The sequence below is a fragment of the Vipera berus genome (assembly GCF_964194415.1).
Source record: "Vipera berus genome assembly, chromosome: 2".
Taxonomy (NCBI): domain Eukaryota; kingdom Metazoa; phylum Chordata; class Lepidosauria; order Squamata; family Viperidae; genus Vipera; species Vipera berus.
In genome coordinates, this window is record NC_138203.1 from 127,345,993 (window position 1) to 127,362,045 (window position 16,053).

General features: G+C 41.2%; 1 protein-coding gene across 4 annotated transcripts in view; it reads left to right on the forward strand.

Annotated features, from left to right (window-relative positions):
* The first annotated feature begins 3,399 nt into the window (after nt 1-3,399).
* The window catches only part of PBX4 (PBX homeobox 4), a 57,889-nt gene continuing 45,235 nt past the window's right edge, over nt 3,400-16,053 (forward strand). The window contains exon 1 of one of the 4 annotated variants that reach the window (XM_081319905.1): nt 3,400-3,846. In XM_081319905.1, the coding sequence (XP_081176031.1) occupies nt 3,641-3,846 (206 nt within the window). In that variant the 5' untranslated portion in view covers nt 3,400-3,640. The remainder of the gene's footprint in view (nt 3,847-16,053) is intronic. The other 3 variants (XM_081319906.1, XM_081319904.1, XM_081319903.1) reach the window with 3 other exon arrangements.

Here is a 16,053-nt window from a genome sequence, read left to right on the forward strand (position 1 = left end):
CCATGTGGATTAGCCCTCAAATTTGCTTGTATTCTGACAACCTCGCTTTCTTTCCTTTTTCTGTTCCTGACTCTTCCACCTTTTCTTTAAAGAGGCCTTGCTTCTTTTCGCCCCTGGAACACGCTGCCACCAACTCCTCCAAAAGCCTCTCTCTCTTCCTCTGGGCCTGCCGACAGCCTCATCCAGTTCCTTCGCTCCATAAGCTCCAGGTTCTCTCCTCCTCTGCCTCCTCTGGAAACAGCCCTGATTTGCAATAGAATCCATCACTGGGCCAGCAGTCAGATCTTGCTGCTGGTAGAACAAATTCAAACAGCACCAACGACTTTTAACGGTCTCACCAACAGTTCTAAAACAACTAGAAACTCGCCAGGCCAGCAAAGATTGTCGGTCGTATGTCATATGTTACCTTAGTTCCACCATGTTGCTCAAACACATTAAAATCTTCTTGATCATGTGGCCTATAGCCCTTACTATCCCACCCAAAACTATTTGCCTTCAAGAGCCAATGCAGCCACAGCCATTCCAGGCGCCGCCATATTATAAGAACTAATAATAGCTGGATAACACACTGAAAAAGAATTACATAATGATTACTAACATGAACTCACCCAGCATTTGCTTGATCTGGTGGTTGTTTATTACTTCTAGAACTACAGATGAAAAATTAGAACACTAGTTATTGGTGATAATAATAGTAGTAACCAGCTCTCGCCTTCTTACTTTGCTTGGAGGCTTTAGAAACAAAATGCCTTTTGTTCAGAGTGCAGGACCCTTACCATTTTTTATTTATTCTGAGGCTCAGGCATAAATGCTAGTATGACTAGACAACAATGTAAAGGACGTATTAGCAAGCTGGTCTTAATTCAGTACAAAAATATGGTAGAAAAAAAAGAGGGAAGGATCCCAAAGTGGAATGTTGATTGTTGCAAGAAAAATCTAAAGTTAAATGAAGACAAATGGAATGAGGATATAATATTTTGACTGGATCACTAAGAAGATATCACATTTTATTTTACTAGTTCCACTTTGTAGGTAAACTATAAAACAAGTCAAATATTCAAATAAAACAAGAAATATAAACCTGGTAGTTAAAATGAATACATTGAGTGGTCTTTTCATGCATCAATTATGAAAAGATCAAGACACTAAGGGTCATCCATTCCTGTTTGTTTCCTGTATCTAATAAATAACTATTGGAAACCTGGAGATCCTAGTTATAATTGTTAGATTTAGATCATTTTATTTTCAGGAGTTTACTGACATGTATAATAATTTTTTCCTATGATAAAATAAAAAAATATATCTTGTGATATCCTCCAAGTACTCTGTGAGCGCACCTAAGGCCCTACTCTCTCCAATTTTCTTGTTCCTTTAAATGTGGTGCTGTCCAGAAGGATTCCTTTTCTTTAGCATGTCCTTCCTATTGTATTGACTACTATACCACATTAATAACTGTCATTAGCAGTAGTATAATATATAATAGAAGTACAATTAGAGAAGGAAGCAGCACAAGGCTGGCCTTAGCTAATCTTGAAAAAGTTAAGCAAAAGTTAGTACTTTGATGAAAGACCAGCAGGAAACCCAAGGATTTGGGCTACTGAGAAGCTGAACTTCATTCAACTTTAAATAAAAAAGCTAATTAGTTTTCTTACAATTTTAATGCTTGAAATATTGATATCCTAAATTGGAAATACTTTTGATAGAAATTTATTTATTTATTTATTTTAACAAAAAAAATCATATTAAAAGAATTTTAAAAATCCTGAAAGAAAATAACAACTCAATTCCACATAGATGTCAAGGAAAAAAACACTACATAGGCTCAAATGAATCTTTTCCACAAGAAACTTAAGATATTACTATATATAAATAAATAGTATATAAATAAATAAATATATATATAAATAATATAAATAAATAAATAAATAAATAAATATATAAATATATATACTATAAATAAATAAATATGCAAATAGCTACTATGGTGATGTGCCAGGTCTATTTTCTTTCTGTACATACGGTTTTTTTCTAATATTTGTTTAGGTGTGTAGGATGATAATAGTTAGGAAAGTGATGTCTATACAAATGTATCTAGTAACAGATTTTTCATGGACACATCGTTATGAACTGGCTAGTACAGTGTATCATTTACATACTGTACTCATAAAAGGTCTGTATTCATAATTACAAGAACATTTAGTTCGAAGCTTAAGCATAACATAACACAATGTCTCCACATTGTTTAGCTTAATTGGCACCATTTATTAACTTGTCCAATGCACCAAAACCTATTTTAGGGTAAAGCTGCTAGTTGGTTATGAACAATAACTCCATATTAAACTTTCTAAAACATTGCTTTCCCTGATGCCACTGTTTTTCAAGCTTGATCTTAATGGTAGCGTAGATTTATATGTTTAAAATACGTCTAGTTTGGGTGTTTGTTTATTTATTTATTTATTTATTTATTTATTTGTTTATTTGTTATATTAGCAAAACGCATGATGTCTGGTTTTGGAGTTCGTTCAGTTCTTTTTTGTCCCCTTTTTTTTGCCCTTCACCTCTCTCTCCAGATTTTAGTTACGTTAAGTTCATCCGTCGTTATTTTAACAAGGGGGAATGGCTGAACTGCCCGGGAAAAGCCTCCTTGTTTTCCGATGAAATCGGGTTGGAGGGAAAAGTCGAGTCGGCGGCTTGAGTGGAGTGTTATTAGGAGCAAGCTCCTTCGATTTGCCAAGCCGGAAAGCGACTCTTTCCTTGAGGCTTGAAGCCGTGTAAGTGAAGGGTCATCAGCCCTTGGGGTGTGTGTGTGTGTGTGTGTGTGTGTGTGTGTGTGTGTGTGTGTTTGTGTAACAATGGTGCTGACGCGAGAAACAACGGTTTGGAAAACCGCTTCATTTTCTCATAGGTGCTGAGGCACCAGGCTTTTGGTGTCCGGTAAAAGTCGTTAGGCTGGCCCTGGCAGAGAAGAAACTCTTCAAGCCAGACGTTGATTTTGAACGCGCGGGGGTGGACACGCTCAACTTTGGATCCCGGGGGGGGGAAAAAAGGATTGTGACGGTTGAGGCTGAGAGCGCGACACAACGGCGACTGCTCCCCCCCCTCCCCTCCCCCCACTTCTCGCTTTCAAAGCGGGACGCAAGCCTAGGAAAGCAGGCAGGCGGGACGGCGGGTGGGCACCCGCGCTGAGGAGGAGGAGGGGGGAGCGGTGTGGGGAGGCCGAACTCGGCTCGAGCAGGGAGTTAACCGCTCTTAAGCCCCGCCCCCTTTCCCCCGGAGGCGGCAATTGTGTCGAAGCCGCCGAGAGACTGGCTTTGTCCCGGAAGGGGGCGGGCAGCTCCAGGAGCTGGGCCGCTGCGCCAGGCGACAGTTGAGAAGGCGGAGCCCCGTCGCGCGGCGGGGGCCAGGGGCGGAGCGGGCGCGAGTGAGGAGCCGTGGGGCCTGTTCTGTGTCAGTCGTGTGTGTTTGTGTGTGTGTGTGTGTGTGTGTGTGTGTGTGTGTGTGTATACGTTGAGGGGGAAAAAGAAAAAGAGACGGAGGGGCTCGAGCGGCTCCCGGAATCCCCCTCCCGCCGCGCCCGAGGCGGCTCCCTCCCTTTACTGCCCTTTCCCCCCCCGCCCCCGCCGCCGCCGCCGCCTCTGACATGGAAGAGGCATCCCGGCTGCTGGCGGGTCTCCCTCCTCCTCCTCCTCCTCCTCCCGGGGCCGCCGGAGATCCCTCGCCCCACAGACTTCAAGCGCCTCCAGGCCCACCCCAGCCCCAGGCAGCCCCCGGACTTCAGGACACGGGGGACATCTTGCAGCAGATTATGGCCATCACCGATCAGAGCTTGGATGAAGCGCAGGCCAGGTGAGAAATACCTGGAGACGTTCTGGCGGCCCGCGGGCACGGGAGTGGGCGGGGTAGGGCGGGGGAAGAGAGAGATCCTGAAACGAGATTGCCTACGTGTGGGCGAGCGGTTTTCCCCCCCCCCCCGTGCCTTTTAGTTTGAAGTAACACGCTTTTGGCCTGTTCTCAAAAGCAGGGAATGTTGGATCTTGGAAGATCACGGTTGCTGTGATTTTATATATATATATATATATATATATATATATATATTTTATATATATATATGTATTAGAATATAGAGATTCGAGGCAGGAGGTTTATTTAGTAGGCCAGGGTGGGAGCAAATAGGAACTGGGCACATCTGAAACTTTAGGTTGGGTGAAAGGTACGGGGATGTAAAGCAAAGACAAAAGGCTTGAGAAGCATTGGAAATGTTAAACCAAAAGTACCTGGCTCTGAATATAGTCTTCTTGGGATGACACTGGCTAGGTTTGAGTCCTCACCGAGTCGGTTTTAGGCATCTTTGGACAAGTGGATCGTGTGCAGCACTCAAATTGTGTAATGTAAAAAGAGGCTCAGAGGGATTCAGTCCTGAGTCTTGGAATATTGCTTAGTCTGATTTGGTGACAGTCTTGATTTGGTGACTTCCTTGGTAAAAAGGCTCCTGTAATCGTTAATGGACTTCCATAATGTGAGACTCTTGTTTGTGAAATAAGTCTGCTAAAATCAAACTGCGTTGTGGCTTATTGTGGGAACTCTTTATTACAGTTTTGAACAGGATTTATGGCTTAGCGTAAGAAACCAATCAACTTCAGCCAACTGTGGTCATGCAAATTGTGAATTAGTATGGAGTTTGATCTCCGAACTCAAGAGAAAAAATAATCAGGGATGTAGACTATTTAGAAAGGAATTATGACCAAAATGAAAAGAGTATCTGTCTAATGTGCTTTTATGCAGAAACAATGTTAGGATAATGTGACCTTTGATGGTGAGAGAAAAAACTGAGGGGGGGGGATAACTTTGCTTTCTTGGCAGTATGTGGTCAATAGTGTCGAGGCAGTCACAATTATGCACTAAAACTGCAGTATAATGCATGAAATTCACAGAAACATATAAAATTTGTATCAAAATATGCAACACCAGAGCACTGCCGCATTTTGCTACACCATATGAAATAATAAGAACTACTAATAAATTAATGTAATAACCAAGAATAGATCTGCAAGAACTAGAGTACTAATGGAAATGCAAGTTAATCTGAAGACTGAGTTGAACATTTGGAGTACAATAGAAACAGCTTCTTATAAGATCACTTCTTATAAGGATAGTAAAGATTATTATTACACCTGTTTGCAGATTTGCCTCATTACTTTCTGCTATAGAACACAGCTTGAAGGGGAAATTCAGATTGGTTTTTGATGCCTTCAGGGAAATTGTGAGAGTAGGATGGCTCCACAATTACATATACTGTGACCAAACTGAAGACATGAGGAACATTGGTCAACTTGTTGAATGGTCATTTCTTGAAGAGACTGATTTTTTAGTTAGTGCTATGCATCATTAACAGTACAAAACAATTAAAATAGATTGTTATCTTTTTTATTTAAATATATTTAATTTGGTTTGACCTTAGAAGAATTTAGTCCAAATATTATTAGCTGCATCTACTTACTTTGGTAGAATTTATTTCCATGTATAGTGAGTTTAAATTAAATATATGATTTTATTCTTCAGTTAAGGTTACAAACATTTTCAGAGGTGAAAGGAAAGAATGAGCATCTAAGGCTTTTGCTTTGTTTTTTTTTAAATTTAAGTAACTGGCATTCTGCCTGAACTGCCTGACTGACCCAGAAAAGAGTGGCAGTGTGTTGTGATTAAAAAGCTATGTCATATATCGAAATGGATTCACTAATATTTTGTGGAACTAAATAGATTATAAAATTACTATCCCCAAATATTTTAATTATCTACATGTGCTAATTTTGGGGTTAAAAGCAAGATATTCTCTATCTGGTTGCTTGGCATTATTCTTAATTGTTATGTATGCAGAATTTCTTTAGTTCACCTAACATCTCCAAACACCTACATAGAATACCCTTGTGCAAATATTGCCTTTGACTATCAATAGTTTTAGGCTAGATAGATTAATGAACTGCTCTGTATTTCAGTGACTGGTAAAGTGGTTGTTTAGGACAGCTAGAAACTCAGCTACAGAGTTGCCTAAAGCACTTTGAATGATAGGATTGTAAATATGAGTTGTTTCAAGATGAGGGAACCATGTAATAAATGATTTAACATGTGCAGACTTTGGCAGTTTCCTTTAGCTGTGAAAATGGCTCACAGTTACTCAGGCCATCCTGTCCTCTCATCTGGATTACTGCAATATGTTCTCCATGGGGCTGCCATTGAAAAACATTTGGAAGCTTCAACTGATGCAAAATGCAGCTGCACAGGTAGTACAGTAAATGATTTCAGATATTCAACACATGTAACACCATTGCTGCAGGAGCTGCACTGGTTGCCAGTGTGTTTCTGGGTGCAATTCAAGATGCTGGTTGTCACCTTTAAAGCCCTTTATAGCTTGGGGCTGAGGGTACATTATCTACCAGTTGTTTCTATCCACCCAAATTTGTTTGGCAGGTTGAACATGTTATGGGTCTGGTCAGCCAAGGAATATCAGCTGGCAGAGACCAGAAAACATGCATCTTCTGTGGTAACCTTTGCTGTCGGCAAAATTCTCTCTCAGAGATTAGGATAACCCTGATCCTATTGGTCTTTCCTAAGCCCTTGAGACCTGGTTATGTGCACGGGCCTGGTGTCTTGAGTATTTGAAGTATTCTGTTTCCTAGCTATGTTGGCATCTAGGATGATAATTTTTCTTGGTTGCTATATATATTTATTTTTGTACTATACTATGATTGTTTTTATAATTGTTTATCGCCCACAGTCATTTGTCTGAGATGGACAGCCATACAAATTGAATAAATGAATGAATGAATGAATGAATAAATAAATAAATCATATTGGTGGTTTTTTCCTTCTCCCCCCAAAAAAAAAACAAGTCAAGAGTCAAGTAATTCTTTTTGCTACATCATTTGTCTACTTGCAGTTTGACAGAAGTATCAAGCTCATGCTTATTTCCCACAATAATTGGTGTTACTTGTTGAAAGCTAAAATGAGCATATTGTTAAACCATAGCAATGTTTTTTTATCTTGTAATGGCTCCTTTTAGTGGAATGTTTTCAGTGGACAGTTTTACCTTTTACAGTCCACTGTATAACTGTCTATATCTTGAATCCATCTTGCTGGCTGAGGATTTAATATATATAGTATAGAATGCAGGATCTACTCTGTTTTTGCCGCTAAATTTCTGACTGTTGTAGAGTGAAACAATTTAGATTGGATCAGATGTGTGAAATGCTTGCCTAGTAGCTTGCAGTAAACAATATTAATTTTTAAGATAACTAGGCAGGAGAATTTTTTATAGATAGGAAGAGAGGTGATTATTATTTCTTTGAAACTGTGCACTGCAGTTGACAAATGGCACTTTGAAATCTTAAAGATAGACTAAAGAAGAAAATAGGCTAATGCCATTCGATGTTTCTTAGGTTTCTATAGAGTCTGCGATTTTTTCTTCTTCATTGTATCTGCTTCTCCTTAGGGATGGGGGAGTGGTAAATACATAGAGGGTGGATATACAAAGAAAAGTAAAAGACTTGCTTCTCTATCATTCTTGCAGAATTACTTACATTTGTATGTTAAATTGGGAGATCTTTTTTTTTTAAAAAAAATAATTGGCTACAAATTACCTGTAAATCTGGATCAAATTAGTTAAATTCAATCCTGCTGAAACCCTCTTTGGAAGCCTGTTCCATGGACCACAGTGGGATATTCTTTTGACTAAAACTACACAAGATAGAGCTTTATGAATGCTTACATTTGCATTAGGTTGAGATGTAAGTAGCACATTGGTTCTAGTATTATGCTAGGGTAATATTACTCTGTTTTCAGTGTGATACATTCTTAGTTCTAGTAAAAAACTGTATACTTCACCCTAAATTAATCAAAATATTGAAAATATTAATAGGGAATGGTAAAAATTGCAGGAATTATCTATGTCAAATCTCTCTAGACATTAGTTTTATCTATGCCTCTCCCTCCCTCTGATATTTGTGCAGATGTATAATAAAAAAGCATGAACTAAATAGAATCTGGTTCTCAATTAAACTATTGTTGAAAACTCTAGGAAGAGTAAGGTGCTTTTTTAAAATTCCAGTTTGAGAAATACATTCTCTTTTAAGGGGACATGGTTATCTGTTTTGTATTTTTCATTTGATTGAAATTATGGGATGTAACATGCATGATGTAGAAACACCACAGCAATGTGAATTAGCACTCTTTTCTGTTGTTTGCCAGTGGTGAAGGATGTGATTTCATTTTTAATAAAGAGTAATATTTTATGAATATTAAACATTTTATTATTTTGTAGAATGGTTGACAATATTCTGAGATTAATATTCTGAATTGTAGCTTTGATACGGGTGTTATATCGGTACACAGACTGAAAGAATACTCCTGAAGTGTATACTACTAGCCTGTAATGATTATTTTGATAACAAAATTATTTAAAAAAAGGTTTCCATACTATTTCAGTGACTAAATTATCTTAAATTAGGTTTAGATTAAGCAAGGGAACACTAAGTAGATCCAGGTTTAGTTATGATTCTTGGGAATATATATTTCTTATATCAATTTCCAGCTCAAAGGTTTGCTATTTTTGCTGGGGGGAAAAAGCCCTACTAAACTCAGCACAGTGATCTGATAGTATCTATTAGTTGGATGGGATTTTCCCCCAGCATTCATATATTTAAAGTCTGTAGAAAGTTCAGGTAACATGGAGTTTGCAGCCCTTTCTACTTGCACAAATTGCTTCTGCTAAAAGGAACTTTTACTTTTTTTGCAAGTAATTAAAGATTACTGCCTTTATATAGATGCTTGCAAAAATACTGTTTTTTAATTATATATTATAATTTAATGTACCACTTCTATGGTACATTAAATTATAATATATTTGGTATTAATCTGTGACTGTGGCATCAAAAAGTAAAATAATACTCTGTCCTTTGCTCTACTGCAAATATGCAAATTACACTTTTAGTATACCTCCAGAAAGCTACCTTTCTTGTTCCTGAATTTAGTGCTTTCCCTTCTTTTCCTCTCTGTTCATTCATATGTCAGTTCCCACATTCCTGTGGTTTGCTGTGTGTGACATAATGCTGAAAGAATTGGCTGAAGGTGCAGCGTGAGTCAGGGTGGTATTTGTGCAGCAGAATATCAAGACATATTCCTTGAGTCCTGGAACTTGAGCTGTTACTTCACTTAGGAGAGAAGGCTCTTGTCCCCAAGAAAATCATCATGGGAATGTCATGAAATCTATTCTTAGTCACTTAATATTTTCATTTGATTTGTCCAAACATGCTCCTATTCGCCTTGAAATCCGCAGTACTGTATATAACTATATGAAACACCATACACACAATGTATGCAATATGGTCTGGCAACTTGCTACAACTCTCAATATTCTACTTTAGAATCTAGAGCAGTGTAGAATGATTCTGTATTATAATATTTCACAATATCTGTTGCTAATTTCTGAGGACTATTTAGTCCTAAAACCAGAAATCTGCTTGTTACTCTCCTCAATCAGAAATTTGATTTTTAACGCTATCCTGTAATACACACTTGCACAAGGTAGTTGGCAGCCCTGTTCTTCCGTTAATATGGCTGTTTTTGTCTGCTGACAATATGAGCCTTGGTGGATGTGTTGTTTAGCAGCTGCTGTTGTGCAAACTTATTATATTCCTTGTGGAAGTGATTCCCTTTTGAAATTGCACTTGGTTGGAATTAAACTTCTGTAGTCATGCCAAAGTTTTGCATCTGACTTTCTTTGAAATTAAGCAGTCACAAACTACTATCTTCCATATGCATTAGGATGCTATTCTGATGAACTGGGGCATTAATGTGAGCAGAGGTTTGCACATATTTTGTTGGTTTATTAAATATTTGAATCTAATGTTTTCTTAAAATGTTTCTGGTTAATCTTAAAAAGATAAGCAGCATCAGGCTGGATTAATACTTGAATAGGAGGAGATCATTAGGAAATCTCAGAACTGTAGGCTAGACTGCTGTAATTGAAAAAATATCCTAGAAGGTATGGACAAAACCACTTCTATTTTGTTTCCAAAAACCTTAATGATTGTGTCCATGTACTCCATAGGAAGTGAGCTTGCCTTGAAAAAAAAGCTTAATAAATACATATTTAAAAGCAGCATATGGAAATGGAATATTACAGACCTGTGTAAAACCACCTTTTTGGTGGTTTTCATAAAAATACTGTAGAGTCAAGCTATGGTATAATTCCCTTTAAAGAGTGAAGGCAAAGAATTTCAGTGAACATTGATTCTGGAAATGGAAGGATTTTGAATATGAAATTTTGTAATAGAGTCAATTGTATATAATGGCGTGACTCTGTATTTTTGATTATGAGTGTTCTGTCCAGTGAGGTGAGCTATTGAAACAATTAAGAAAAGGGAAAACTTGCAGGCTATGAAAAATCCAAATCTGGGAATGTTTTAATGGTTTATTTTTGTCACTGTGAACCAATACATGTGAAAAATGCACAGATCTTTCTAAAAATTAAACTTCATATTGTATATTTTTGAAAACTAACTAGTAAGGCTGTGAAGCAGTGTGGATTTAAAGGCAAAAGGGTTCTTCAGAATAACAACCTCATAGATCTTTTGTCAGGATCATTCAGCAGCTCTAAAGGAAGGTCATGTGAACTTAGAAAAAAAAAGAAATGCTTTAAGGCTGTGGTGGCGAACCTATGGCACGCGTGCCACAGGTGGCACGCAGAGCCCTCTCTGTGGGCACACGAGCCATTGTCCCAGTCCTAGCCCTTCAGCTGGGTTTTATAAAACCTTTTTGCTTTAGGCAAAAGGCTGCTGTGCGGGGAAAAAAAGGTTAATCAATCAATTTCAACTTCTCGCTGGAAAAAAAAATCGCGCAAAGTTGGAATTCATTGATTGAACATTTTAGTTCCACTCAGTCTGCCATTACCACCGCAGTCACGCCCACCCAATGGGCCACACCCACCCAATGGGCCATGCCCACCCAGCACCCGACGATACATAAGTGGGTTTTGAGTTGCAGTTTGGGCACTCGGTCTCTAAAAGGTTCGCCATCACTGCTTTAAGGAATTGCTGCAAACAGGTATTATATGAAAGCTTCTGTGCGCACCAGGACACCTTTTTCCTTTCAGATTCAAAATATGATTTCCCTTAGCATTCTGTTGGACTTTCAGAAAAGAGTTAAAGATGGCTCAATTGAAAGCAGAGGACCAGAATGAAGCTCTAACAAAGGCATTGGCTTTTTGGGATTCTTCCCTGGATAAGGAGTGGATTTGGACTCACCCACATGTGCTCCAGACAGTTGCTTCTCATGAGACTGCCAAACAGCAGTTTCCAGTGGGTTTAGACCTCAGGGAGACGAGATCATCACCATCTTTGCCCAAACAGTGGTCTCTGCCTTTTCAAATGACTTTGGGTTTGCATATTTCCTTTCTTAATCACTTTTGGAAATTGCTTGTTATCTGTTAACCAGAAGTGCAACTTTTACTAAGGTTTAATCACAAATTAAGACTGAGTTTCCTTCAATCCGTAGAGAAAATAGGTTTTAAAAAATGTATAAGAAATTAAATTTTTTTTGAATAAACAGCAAAAAGAACATTGATTTTAGGAAGTTACAAATGGACTAATGGCCCAGATGGGTTAGAAATAAGATTTTGAAACTAATTATAAGAATCCTTCCCATGGGAAAAAATGCTGCTGTTTTGAATACTTGAATATACAATAAAATTGGGGTTTTGAAGATTGGACACTTAAAAGAACCAAAGGAACTAAATGTTATAGTTAAAGGAGAAGAATGCTTAAATTTGTCCTATTAATGTAGAAGAATATTTGATTTGAAAGTGGATTTAAAAATGCTGGGCTATGGGGATGATGTAGAAGGAGATATACAAACAAAACTGTGAATGTCTTAACAAACCAAAAGAGTTACCTGGATAACTTTCTTATATTGGATTTACAAATGAGATTTATTAAATTGTTGAAGAATTTTGTGAAAAGGGACAAAGATAACATGAGAAGAAATCAAATAATCCAGGAGATTATTTGAGGGAATTAAGGATCAAGATTGTTAAAAGTAAAGGGAAGAAATGTAAAAAAGATCAAGATTGTTAAAAGTAAGAGGAAGGAATATAACCTTGGTTTATTTGATAAAGGTTAAAATAGATATGTTGTTAACTCTGGCAATTCTTAATGGACTTTTGCTGACCAGGATTGAATTATGTGGCTTTAAAAATTTGTACAGCTTTAAAAGCTGCAAAGATCAGAGACGAGATATGAGAAGAAGAGATCATTTGTTGTATTTTAAGAGAAGATGATAACTTATTAGCAACAGCACGTAGATTTATATACCGCTTCTCAGTGCTTTACAACCCCCTCTAAGTGGTTTACAGATTATATTGCCCCCAACAATTGGGTCCTCTTTTTACTGACCTCGGAAAGATGGAAGGCAAACTGCTGGAAGTCGGGAGTCAGCATAATTACCCTGCAGTACTGCATTCTAACCATTATGCCACCACCAATTAAAATTGTTTCTACAGGTTGTTCTTGAAGCACAACCTTTTGTTTAATGCAGGGGTGTCAAACTCAGTGTCATTGAGGGCCACATTAGCATTGTGGTGCCCTCACGGGGGCCAGGTGGGTGTGGCCCACTTGTTGGGCGTGGTTGCAGTGGTCACAGCTGACTGGGCAGGCGTGGCCAGGGTGGACGTGGCCACACCTCGCTGTTGCCCGATCGGGGGATGCCTGTGGGGGCCGGGCAGGGTTGGAGGAGATCCAGGAGGTCTCGGGTGGGGGGGTGGGCAGGAGGCTCGTCCTGCGGGGTGAGGCGAGACAGGGGGCAGGTGAGGGTACCATTGCCGCGGGGTAGGGCAAGGTGAGGCAGGGGCCGGGGCGGCTGCTGCCTGCCACCATCAGCCCCTGCACGAAGGGGCCAGCGAGTGCATGGGGGCCGATGGTGTCTATCAGCAGCCACAGTCTGCTGGCTCATCGACCAGCACACTGCAAATACTGGGCCAGTCCTCCAGCAGCAGGCGGAATAGGGGAGGTGGGAGGCGTGTGATGCAGACCGGCTGTCATGCCTCCATCTGAGCCTGAATCTGAGGAAGAAATGGAGCCAGAACAGGACCCTATTGAGGCCCAGGGAGAGGTGTTTGTGGCTTCAGAGGACGTGGGGAAGAGCAGACTGAGACAGGCCAGGGCCCTTCAGGTCTGGAACAGGGGAGACAGAGTTCAGGCGATGAGCAAGGCCCACCCCCACCTGATCCTAGAGCATGGAGAGTGGAGAGTAGGAGGGAACAACGCAGGCAGGCTCACTTACTCGGGAGGAGAGCGTCCCACCGCACTCCACAAGGCACACCTGGGGATTGAGATTTAAGGAGACGCTGTGGGGTGGGGACTTTGTCGGGAACAAACGTGGAATCTTGGGACAGTTGTGTATTGTTGCTCTTGTCTTTTGTTGGAAAACCTGGACACCTTGATTACCGGACCGACTGACCACGTGGATTTCCTGATTTATGATCTCAGACTGCATTTCAGAGTGTCTCCTTGCAGACTGCTCAGGCAAGCTGAGATTCAAATGGACTCATTAAGTTTATGTTTTGTTTTGTTTGTTATATGTCTGGCCTTGAGGACATTCGTATATTTCTCCAGCTGTATTGAAACTGCCTTCAGCCAGATGCAGCTGAAAGGAATGTATATGTGCTTTGGTTGAAGGCTTGCCAGCAAACGTGGGAGCTTTTGGGGGGGAATTTGCAGCTATTAAAGGACTGTTTACATTGCCAGCTGACTGCATTGCCTCTGTGTGGGGCCCTGGGTCATCACACCGCCGGATGCGCCTACTCTGTCCCATCTATTTTTGCTTGCGGTTGGAGGGCAGGTCGCTGCTGGTCATCTCGGCCCCCTTGCAGATCTTGCAATTGGCCAGTGCGTGTAGCCTGTTCCCCTCACACACCCGATGCACCTTGGCCCCACCTTGGGCCGGCGCCGCCAGTAGCTTGCGCAGGTCCATTAGGCCACCACTGCCTGGAGTGGCAGGCCTGCCCAGCACAAAGGAGGCGAAGCAGCCAGCTAGGAAGCTCAAGTAGAGGTGGTACAGCACACCCACACCCAGCAAGCAAAAGGCCATGCTGAGCAGGGAAAGCCAGATCCCCATCGGTACCATGGCCACCCAGTCCCAGGCAGGATTGTATGCCTCTCCCCACCTGTGCTGGGGCTGGGCGTCCATGGCACAATGGGGATCCGGCTTTCCCTGCTAGGGGTGGCCTTTTGCCTGCTAGTCCTGGGCATGCTCTACCACCTCCACTCGGGGCTTCCTAGCCGACCGCTTCTCCTCCTTTGTGGTGGGCGGGCCTGCAGCTCTGGGCAGTGGCCTAATGGACCTGCGCCAGTGGCTGGCAGCTGTGTCTGCGGTGGGTACCGAGATGCTTGAGGGGAGTGCGCTCCACCTGCGGGCCAAGGGCAAGACTCACGAAGGGGCTGAGGAGATGACCAGTGACGACCTGCTCTCCAACCAAAAAGAGATGGGACACAGTAGGTATGCTTGGTCCGCATCACATGCCCTGACTCCACGTGCTGCCAGTGCCACTGCAGCGCTGCTGCTGGAGGGCTGGCCCAGTATTCACAGTGGGCTACACATAGCCTGCTGTCAGACAACGTTGACCCCTTGCGCCCACCGCCTCCTGTGCGCGTGCCTTGGGGGGCGCTGGCCTGGGCGATGCCGGAGCCAGAGCGGCGGAGGGCAGTCCCTCACCGTCTCCGGGACATCTCCAGGGATCAAATATTGGCCAATCACGGGCCGGATGTGGCCCGCGGCCTTGTGTTTGACATGTCTGGTTTAATGATTGTTTAGTTACAATGACAAGAAGTAACTTACAACTGGACCATTGCAGCATACCCACAATCTTCTAATCAAAATTTGGGTACTTGGCAACTGGTATGTATTTATGAGAGTTGCCGCATCCCAGGGTGATGTGATCCTAATTTGTGACCACCTCAGCATCAATGGGGAGAGCAGGATTTGCTTAACAATCACATGATTCACTTAAAAACTGCAGTGATTTGCTTAACTATGGCAAAAAAGGTCATAGAATTGGGCACAACTCACTTAACAACTGTCTTGCTTAGGAATGGAAATTCTGGTACCAATTGTGGTCATAAGTTGAGGACTACCGATCATTATATAAAGTTACTGTTTATCAGGGGTGTCAAACTCAATTTCATTGAGGGCCGCATCAGCATTGCAGTTGCCCTCAAGGGGCCGGGTGGGTGTGGCCTGGGTGGGCGTGGCCTACTGGGTGGGTGTGGCTAGAGTCCATATGGCCTGCTGGGTGGGTGTGGCCAGCTCTACATCATTCGCATCAAGGGTGCCTATGGGGGCCTGGGCAGGAGTGGGACAGATCTGAGGGTCTCTGGCAGAAGGAGGGTCTCTGGGCCAGGGCCAAGTCAGTGGGGGCCGTTCCACACTGTTTCCAGGATGGCTTCGCGGGCCGCATGAAACCACTTCGTGGGCCGCATCCGGCCCCCGGGCCTTGTGTTTGACATGTCTGCTGTATATATTTCTTTTCTTAAAAGTATATTCTTATTTTTTTTCCTTTTTCTATTTTTCTTTAAGCTTTTTCTCTTTTCTGCACTTTCTACTTTTTTATTTTTTAGTTAGTATTCTTATCTTGCTAAGTATAATGTTCAATAAATTACCATAAAAAAGTTCCAAAGTAGCACAGCCTAAAATATCTGTAGTAAGATTACATCAAACACCATTAATTTAACTCTACTATAAAATGGCAAAAGAAAAGTCTGCACCATAAAACATTACAAAAACCTAAAACATTTGCATGTATACATAACAAAACATTTGCATGTATACGTACAAAACCAGTATAAATTGACACTTGAGTTAAAGCTGTTTTAAAAGCATTTGTAATTGTGATCTCATGGTTAAGAAACTCTGTTTATTTTCATATCCCACTGTTCAAATAAGCTTATAGACTAAAAAAAAACCACACTGTTAGAACTAGCAGGAAGAACTATTCATACCAGAAGCACT